The sequence below is a fragment of the Coffea arabica genome, chromosome 5c (genome assembly GCF_036785885.1).
Source record: "Coffea arabica cultivar ET-39 chromosome 5c, Coffea Arabica ET-39 HiFi, whole genome shotgun sequence".
NCBI classification, from domain to species: domain Eukaryota; kingdom Viridiplantae; phylum Streptophyta; class Magnoliopsida; order Gentianales; family Rubiaceae; genus Coffea; species Coffea arabica.
In genome coordinates this window covers 31,457,036-31,467,070 of record NC_092319.1, presented here as the reverse complement: position 1 = coordinate 31,467,070, position 10,035 = coordinate 31,457,036, and the positions used below count along the sequence as shown (strand labels likewise).

The window sequence follows — 10,035 nt, the reverse complement described above, 5'->3', positions numbered from 1 at the left end:
ATAAGAAAGACGCCTGTGCACCACCAAAGAATACAGCCATCTACGGACAACAAGCAAGGTTCTTACTGTGACAATGGGAAATTAACACGAGGAGCCAGAAAGGGATTATTATCAACTGAATATGAACTGAGAACTCGCTGGCTTGGTAAAACTTCTGATGTTATGTATAAAATCAGAAAGGGTAAACAACAAAAAAATCCCCGATGTTATAACTTTCTTAAAGAAAAGCCCCCTATAGTTTCAAATAAAATGTGTTGGTACCTCATTGTTTGAAGTAATTTAAATATTGACGGAAATCGTTAAAACAAACGATTTTGAGTGAAATGACAAAAATGCCCTAATAATATAAGCAAAAATTAGCCTAAAACGAACGGTTTTGATTCATGTGTTGGTACCTCATTGTTTGAAATAATTTGAACATTGACGAAAATCGTTAAAACAAACGATTTTGAGTGAACTGACAAAAATACCCTAATAATATAAGCAAAAAATAGCCTAAAACAAACGATTTTGATTCATTAGTTTTATTCACTAATAATATAAGCAAAAAATGTTGATTTCTACAAGTTTGAAGCAAATTGAAAAAGAATCATGGTTGTTTTATTAAGGTATAAGGGACAAAATAGGCATTTCATGTCAAAATTTGCCTCAAAAAACTATTTTTTGGAAGAACCACGCGCATTTCCAACGCGTTTACATCGCACGCATTAAATTTAACAATTTCCATTGATTTTTCACTTTACTTCAAACTATGACGTACCGATGTGTATGATTTAAAACCACAGGAGGCTTTTCTATAACATAGCTATACTACAGGGGGCTTTTTTGTTATTTACCCAATCAGAAATGAGTTCCTAGCACTTTTGGACAAAAATTCAACAAAATGTAAGGTACAATAACTAAGAATCCAACTTACATCCATATAATCCTTTTGACCTAATTTACATCCAAATATCACAACAACCTCTCTATCCCAACAAATCTGATTTGATTCTCGCCCATGTTGGTGCTATGAAACACAAGTTTAGAATTCAATGCTCATCATGAACCACCCATGGGAATATCCTTGCTGTTTTGATCAGGAGGGTGGGTATCAAAACAACTTGCAGAAGTACTTTGCTGAGCCTGGTCAGCTCCAAAAATGAACTCCTGAGGTGGGATGTCAAAAGCTGGGCGGGCAAGAACAGACGAAGCACCGGCCTTACTGAAAGCAGGAGCAAGAACTGGATTATTTGGCTTTGGAAAACCAAAGCTAAAAGATGGCACACCTGGACTGAAGGTAGGCCATGTTGCGCTGCAATTATCAACTGAGCCAAAAATCTTCTGCTCAAACTCCAGTAGTTGTTGGTAGACGGCTACAAATTATGGAAATAGGAGATCAGAAGCTTATTCAACCTGGGAAAACAGCAATAATCCCAGCAGGACAACTCTAACATCTAAGGATAATAGTGTCTGGAGATAATAACATGCAAATACAACAGAAACAGGATAACAACTTTGGACAGAACAAAGATACGAACAATTGTAGCGTAGTTATGATAGGATCCTCTGACTATAACATCCTAGATGACAAAAGTTTTGCTAGGTAAATTATTTATTGCTTCAAGCCTCTATTCCCTCATGCAAGAAATATCTGAGATCCAACTGTTCACTTGCATAGACATGTTCAATTCAGTCCTTTAATCTCCCCCCCCCCCTCCCAAAAAAAAAAAAACCAATTCAATTCTCAGAATTTGAACTTTTTTCTTGGGGCTGTGGTGGATAAAGATCAGGGGCTTTTCCCAAGTATCATGTGCAGATACACAGATACTTCAGCCGCTTTATAGTACATACTGAAAAAGACAGACATTCAGTTGAAAGAATCACATATCTACAGCCAAGATTAGACTATTTTCAACTTTACAAGTAGAAGTTCCACGAGCAAAAGCAGTAAAATGATAAACCTTGAGTTATGTCAACTGAAGCTCTCCGTTCCTTCACCCACTGATAACTCTGTGCTAATCTCCATCCTTTGCTTTTCATCAAGTAAGCTATTACAATAGCTGGCGACCTGCAAGAGAAGCATAATTATAAATCAAAAGTTCCAGCCAACAAAAGATTATAAAAGTAATAATCATTTACTAAAACTCTCAGGCCAAGAAGTAGAAACAGTCAGAAGTAGAAACAGTCATTAGCAGCCTGCAAAACTGTACAATATCTTTTTATTTTAATTAAGCCCATTCAAGGATCTTCAAAATGAAAATCAGGGAGCCTTTCTAGCAGACTGTATAAACCCAGATGTCCAGAAGAAATCTAGTTAACCTAACCTACCTGTTTTTTCCAGACATGCAGTGTACAAGAACACGAGCATTTTCCTTTTCACATTTTTCTGCACATGTAACAAGTATGTCAGATATGCAAAACCAGGAAAAACAAATACAAAAAATAGAATGATGCAATTGCACACATCCATCATAACAGAGCCATTGAGAATGTATAAAAAGATATTTACCATTGCTTGACAGTAGCATACCTACACCATCCACATCAAAACTACTGAGTTTAAAATAATTAATGCCTCAAACCCATCTAAAAAGGCATAGTAAATTATTTGCTCAAAATGTTAAAAAAGTTGCCTGATTTCATTCAAAAGCATATGATGATCACCTAATGATGTGGTAAAATTTTCTGTACAGGTTTTTTTGTAAACCAAAATTTCTATCTATAGATTCAAACATCACAGTTGCATTCATGGAATTTTTGAAGCACAAAAAATCCTGTAATAGGTAAGAAACTACATACATGATAGCAAGGATATATGCTGTACTGTAACGTGAACCCATCCACTGTAAACTTTACACCTTAACTCAGAACCATGCAGCCAAGTTGCCATCACTGGCTACTTATTATTATTATTATTATGTTGGTTAACCATAACATTGCCACCTGGGCTAAATGAATAAATCAATGACAACTTAACCTAAACAAATATTTGTGTGCACATAGGCATACACATGTTAATAAATACATATCTACAAACAATCAATTCCAGGTTGTTCACTTTAATTATCAGTTACCAGGCCAAGGAACGGAATCATTTTACAAACCCAATTAAAACTCAACACCACAATCAAATTCTCAACTCTCAAGCGCCTTCATGCAGCATTAATTCCCCCAAAAAAAACACGCACACGCAATCTTCGAATTGATCCTGTCAAAGTTTTTGCTCAACACCAATGGAAGCTCTTCATATGCTCCATATTCACATCAGAAAAGAACATGCAAGTTTCCGACACAAATTCCGTTACTTGACTTCCTACATAAATATCAACTCCGCCAAAGATACATATCTACTGTATCACACAACACTCTAGGGAGGGAGAAAGGATTAATTAAGAACCACAATAATGTAAAGTGCAGACCAAATGTCCAAACATTTTTAACTACTTAAAACAATTTCATTAAATCCAACTCCAAGTTCGCAATTTTACGGCCAGAAGTAATTAGCAAAGCAGCAAGGGAAAATATATGATACCAGTTAGATGAACTAGTACAATGCGCACTTAAAATAAATAAGGCTAGAATCTCATATAGTAATGCCATCTTCCCCCCCCCCCCCCTTTTTTTCAAAGCAACTGAAACCAGGCAATCCCAGGGAAATCTGAGGAAATTCCACAATTTCCTCCCTCTCCTCTTCCTGCACTCGTGGTGGTGCTTTTAGATTTAATTTCATCAGATTAATCCAGGAAAAATTGACAGCTCAAAACCCAGGGCTTTAATAACCTCAATTCCAGGGAGAGGAACTGTACAGACAGTATCTCAGATTTCAAGAAGACACACAAAAGCTGCATTTTAGATGCTGTTCATAATAAATGGGCAAGACTATAAAATCCTTGATCCTAATAAATACAGTTAAGCTAAATGGTTGCCGCCAATCTAGATAAAGAAACAGAGATCGCCATGGCAGTGAATGAAACTTAGTCCCCTCACTTCGTAGCGCTTAGTTCTCTCACCATTTTAAGTGATTTAAAAGAAGCACAACAACATATGTGTAACATGTAAATGCAGATACTGAAGAGAGAATGCCATTTATTTGCTCCTTGAAAGGAGAACTTTGAAATGGAAGAAGAATGCTTCCATTCATCCAATTTTCTCCTTTCTCATCTAGTGAATTCCAGCTTAAAGTAGGACCGTGTGTTTTTTAACATTAATTTGTAATCTGACAATAAGGTTTTCATAAGAAGAGCCCTGGATACTCACCTAAGAATTGAATTGCATCCTCGAAGGGCAAATTTTGGTTGTCTGGAAGGCAATGATATGTAAAAGAATTCTTGTATAAATTTTGACAAGCAGGTACAGTCTGCACATGGAACAGAATGCATGAGCATACCAAAGAAGGAAAAAAAAGAGGGAAGAAATGCAGGATTATATCATCAAACTCTTTAACCAGTTCACTAATGATGGAAGGCTAATATTGTTACCTACGATATTTAAAGATACAACAGACCACCAAGAACATTATGAGCATATATAAATAGAAAACAAACAGCTCGTAGTGCGACATATAAGGGAAGATAGAGGCAGACCACCAGAATATCTATTAGATTGAAATCCACGATAAGGATTCCACTAAAAAAATTTCTATGCTAATATCTCATGAAAATAACATGAGTTTCAATTGGCAAGGGCACTATAAGAAATCAAAAGTACACTGTTTGACACTATGTTACTCCCTTTGTTTTATCCCAACAAGCCCTCTCAACGTGACATGACAGTAGTAATGGTATGGGATCCATATGGGACACTTTAAAAGTTTTTTGGGTACTTTGACTTTCTTGTCTGGTGTATGTTGATAGTGGAGGCGGAGGAGGAGGAGAAATGGAAAGCGAAGTGGAAAACTATAGGACTTTCAGATTAGAAAGAAAGATGATCAGGTGAAAAAGAAGATGAAAAGTAGAAAGAAGTGGAGAACTGTGACCTATCTTAAATTCTAAATTTCCCTTGCATATTTGAAATCTCAAAAATTCCAAGGGAAAAAATCCCTGTTCGATAATAAATAAACAACAATCCATATACATAATTTGTATATTTGCTAGAATCTTCCCTGTACCCACATACCAGTATGTGACCCTTAGAAGTGTCACCATATCCTAATTCTATATGATTGACAAACTAGACACTTAGACACGTACCCGTATCCAGCTCCCATACCCAAGTCCAAGTACCATAGGTTCAACAAATTACTTGTGTGCTAGACAGACATTCGTAGAAGAAAACCACTAAAAGTATGCTTTAACACTAAGCTAGTGTATCTGCTGTCAAGGACACTTTTACAGTCTCAGAGCTTCTTAGCCCCATATTTTCCTTTTATAATGCAAGTTTAATATAAAAGTGGACATCCTACCAGAGCTAGGCTCTTGGACTGGGGACTCTTTAATGATGCATCTTGTATTATTTCTAAAAGGAATATGGATACTACTGACCATCTGTTTTCTGACTTCCCTTTTTCTTTTGCACTGTGGAGACAGGTGATGAGCCTTGATTCTACATATCGGGCTTACTTTTGGTCCTCTCAATCACCACAATCTGTTTAATTTTGGACCGCCATCCTTAGGCGATCAAACAATGCTTACCACCTTCAGAGAGTAAGGTATCATTGACAGTACAATAACATCACTTCATCTTTTACCATGGTTCTTGACAGAATTATTCATGATATGAGACTTGCTGCTGTTAGCTGGAGAGGTGTTAAAAAGTATAGGGAAAATTGTCAGTTCTGTACTCCATGGAATTTTGACTAATGAATTTGTTTGCCAAACCAGGTTGAAGTACGGTCCAATATGTACTTAATCTTGTTTATTATAAATACACTTGTTAAAGCTGTAGCATTAGAATTAGAAAAATTACCTAAAAACAAAGTAATCAAGTGAAATACTAAACTACAATTATGTGCTCCTTTTGAAATAGTTAAGTTATAAGAAGTATTCTTCCACTACCACAGCAAGTAGTCAGCTTCCAACCATATCAATCTAGGTTTAAACATAATGCTTTAAATATGTAGGACCACCTTAGAAGTTAAATATAACTAGATCACTCATTCTTTTTCCAAAAAAAAAAAAAGGAACACAGTCCATGTCCATGGACATGTTCCTGAGCTAACTAATCTAGCAGATGAACAGTCATCCACTGAACGTTGAGCTTCACTTTCCTTCTTTTCACCTTCAGTATCTTTCTTTTTCCCATCTGTATTTAAGGAGATGGTGGTTTGCATGGTGGCTTCCCGTCTGTATTTAAGGAGATGGTGGTTTGTATGGTGGTAGGAATAACCTTCTTTTTCATATTTGCAGTTTAATTAGAAATTTTACTCAACTCTTGGAACTTTCTATGCACAACTGAAGAAACAAGCTACGAACCACTTGTATGTTTTCCTTTATCAAAGAATCTGAAAATCAATCTACAGAGCACTTGCATGTTTTCCTTTAACAAAGCTTTCGAATTCATTCTCTACCTCTTCTTCCAGGATAAATGACCAGTATCCCAAGCTTCTCTAGGCAAGTTTTTTCAGACCATGACGCTTCTCCTTTTATTTATTCTCCAGAAGGCCCTTTTATTCGTCTCCATTCTTCACATCCTTCTATGATTCCAACCATTCCAATCATGTACCATTTTTCAAATGCATTTTCAAAAATAATTTGTATGTCGGAGCATTTTAAAAAAATGATAATAAGAGAACTAAAAGCCTTTAGGAATCGCTATCTTACAGTATTTTTATTATTTATCTTAATTTATTATATATTCTAATTCATGCTTAACTCACATGTCACCCATTTATAGTAAAAGTGAAAGGCAAGTTGTGAGGAGAAGGCAGTGGGGGAAATGGTTGAGAAGACGAGCAAGCAGTTATATGGGGCAGTGTAGCGTTGATGTAGCAATAGTAATTGAACAGGACAACAGATGAACAATATCAAAGCCAAATGAAATCCCCCCCCCCCCCCCAAAAAAAAAAAATTTCACCTTAGGAGTGTGAGACTGCCTCATTTAGGATATAAAATAGGCAAGTTTGTAATCAGTCAACTTGATCACAGATTTCGTTGTTACCATGTCCTTCATCTCCTTGTCTAACTGCTTGTGCACTTTTTTGTTATACTTGCATGAGATTTCATGTATTTCTGTCAGACCAAGTACAGACATTATATGAAAAGATCCGATTTTAGCACTCACATGACCACCAATGTATCAAACCTTTCAAAAACCAAACTTTTTACAACCCCATCTGCATGATGCTGTCACACTATCACAAAATTATTGTCAATGCCAAAAGTGGAAACTCTGATTTCCAATTTCTACTCCCCAACCAGCAAATAAGAGTCATTGTAGAAGCTGGTCCACCAGTTGTTAACAACGCTTACAAACTGGATCTTGTACAAACATGCGCAGGCAACATCACCATCAGATGTTCAAGGTAAGGACAATATGCCTCACTTACCACCTAATAACACCTCTCTCAGAGAATTCCACATATAGGCCCTAAAAACAATTTTTGGAACTATAGAATTGGAAAGAAAGAAAAGTTGGAGCACTATATCTATCGATTAACCTATGAATAATTGTTGCACTCTCCAGAAGTGAAGGGCTTTAGGGGATGGAGGAAACATAGAACCTCACCAAATACATATCAGATGTAATTCTTTTATTCAAATACTCAGCCAAAGCTGTCCCTTGCAGTAAATGAGTTGCAGCTAATTATGTTTGTGCAAGCATTTAGAAGATTATCTATTTTTCTTCCCGTAAGTTTCAGCTCTAAAATAAATAAACTTTAATGGATGCTGCGAGGAGTAGGTTGTAAGCATAAGCACGTGTCAAGCAGGACAAGAAGCAATCCAAGTTTTCCTACATTGTCAATATTGGATCCGAAATATGGTACTAATTCAGAAGCTACCATTATATGCTCCAAACAATTATGGAACCCCAACACAACATTACCCTTGATATTTTACCTCTAGTGTCAGATACTAAGTAAAATCTTTCATGGAATTGTGGAATAAAGAACATTTAGCTGTATTAGACCAAAAAATTTAGCACCAAAACTACATTATATGCATTCTGGTTACGGATCAAGAACATACCTAAACTTGTGACAAACTAAGGTTCGGTTCAAGTTCATTGAGACGATATCTTACAAGATCTCAACAGAGGTTAATACTGTGTAAATCTTGCATCTTACTGTATCTAAACCGATATCTAAGCCCATTAAACATGAATTTGAAATACTTCACCCCAAGTATCCAATTGAAAAGCTATAAAAAGAATCGATTCAATACATTTCTTATGTACCCATAGGTACTAGATTGTATTTGAATCAGATTCCGGAAAAGTATTCAATTGAATCAGATTGTATTCAATAACCTAGCCTCCCCCACCCCCACAGGTATAAACACACTAGATCAAGGGCAGAACGGACAGTAATGTGCTGAATCACATGCTCACTGACCTAAACAAAGATTCAGCATTGATTTCCACCGTTGCAACATAATTCGGCAAAGTCCTTATCATAGTAAATCAATCAGCATTTATTGAAAACTTCAGATTACACGTGGCAGGAAAAAAAAATATTGAGCAAGGACATTGATTGTCGATGGGTTCTTCTTAGAACAAACTGAAATTTTACAAATCCAACTAGGAGATTGGTAACGAACAAAATTGCAGTTGTCATCTTTATCCTTTTCCTTGATATCAGTGGATCTTTCTTCTCATCTTTCCTCCAAATACATTAAATCTTTTTACAAAGTTTCAACAAAATCATGACCAGTGATAGTGGCACGCATGCCACAACCTGATTGCCTAACCCTAATCTTTCGACTTCCAATGCAGAGACTGCAATAAAAGCCACGTCTCAAATTTCCCAATTCAAGTCGCAAACCGAAAGGGACAAACACACTTGACTGCAATATCACCATTTCACATTAAAAAGACAAATCCCCAAAATCAAATCAAGTATAAACTATAAAGAAAACACTATCACAACCATCAAACAAAGTACAAGCACTGAAGTAGATCGTCCACCAATCAAGCTCCAATCAAGGCACAACAAGGCAAAATTCTTTCATCAAAATAAAAAAGAGAGAGTTCATCAACTGACATTGAGAATACGAGAAATCCCTTGAGTCTTGAGAAGCTCGGCCCTGGACGCGTTGTCGTAGCTACCCAAGTAGAGAAACTCCGGCAGGATCTCGGAAGGGAAAGCACTGACTTGGAAGGAGGAAGACTTCTCGGCAACGGCGGGCATCCGGTGACCACAAACGCCGCAGACTTCGCCTTCCTCGTACTTGTGGTAATGCCCACAAACCGCACATGGATTCTCTCGCTCTCTCTTCCTCATATTCGTATCAATTTCTTCTCTTTTACTTCTAATTTCTGTTGTTTCACTCCGCTTTATAGGATTCGACTACTGATCGATTGAATTAGGGCGAGAGGAGAAAACCTCACAGAGGGCTTAATTTGATTTGGGGGAATGGGGATTTGGGAATTGGGATCGGTTCTTATATAGCTAACGGTTTGAGAGTGGCCCGAGAGGGTGAGGAAGATCATAAATCCGTAATAATACTCCAATAGTTAATAGCGATCCCATCCTAGAAGTACTACGTAATGTCAGGCTATGGGCTAGATTATTGGAATCCTCCCCTAATTTTTTTTTGAATCTCAATGTAGTCCTTGAATATTTTCTATAGAAGCTCTTCCATTGGGAAATTAATTTGTGTTTGTGTTTTTGGTGCTTTTGTATTAGGTGTTTTTGAAAAAATTCATTATAACATTTTATTTAAAAAACTTTGCACGGTAAGAGGTTCGTACAAATTAAATGTTTTCAAGATCTATTTCAGGGTATTTTTAAAATTTAAATTTTATTGAATATTTTTTAAATTTTGTTAATTTTTCAATGCCGTCAACCACCACCACAGCTCCTCCCTCTTCCTCTTCCTCTCCCTCATTCATCCGTCTTCCCTTCCTTCCCCTCCTTCCTCCTTCTCCCTCCTCCCCTTCCTCTTCCCTCCCTTTTCC

At 36.7% G+C, this 10,035-nt stretch overlaps 1 protein-coding gene across 1 annotated transcript; it reads right to left on the bottom strand.

Moving 5' to 3' along the window:
• Positions 1-769: 769 nt before the first annotated feature.
• On the bottom strand, positions 770-9,559 carry LOC113688796 (protein-tyrosine-phosphatase IBR5-like). The gene is made up of 5 exons (XM_027206594.2): positions 9,119-9,559; positions 4,240-4,339; positions 2,311-2,368; positions 1,944-2,050; positions 770-1,355 (listed from the first exon to the last, which is right to left on the bottom strand). Exons 1-5 carry the CDS (start codon positions 9,356-9,358, stop codon positions 1,042-1,044), a joined length of 819 nt encoding a protein of 272 aa, XP_027062395.1. The 5' UTR covers positions 9,359-9,559; the 3' UTR covers positions 770-1,041.
• Positions 9,560-10,035: the final 476 nt, after the last annotated feature.

What these genes read in the sequence shown, in the direction of transcription:
- LOC113688796 (XM_027206594.2), bottom strand. Translation starts at nt 9,358, where the DNA reads ATGAGGAAGAGAGAGCGAGAGAATCCATGTGCGGTTTGTGGGCATTAC. An exon ending in GGATTTCTCGTATTCTCAAT is followed by an intron (nt 4,340 to 9,118) that starts GTCAGTTGATGA and finishes TTCCATGTGCAG; the next exon opens with ACTGTACCTGCTTGTCAAAA. An exon ending in GGATGCAATTCAATTCTTAG is followed by an intron (nt 2,369 to 4,239) that starts GTGAGTATCCAG and finishes TTACATGTGCAG; the next exon opens with AAAAATGTGAAAAGGAAAAT.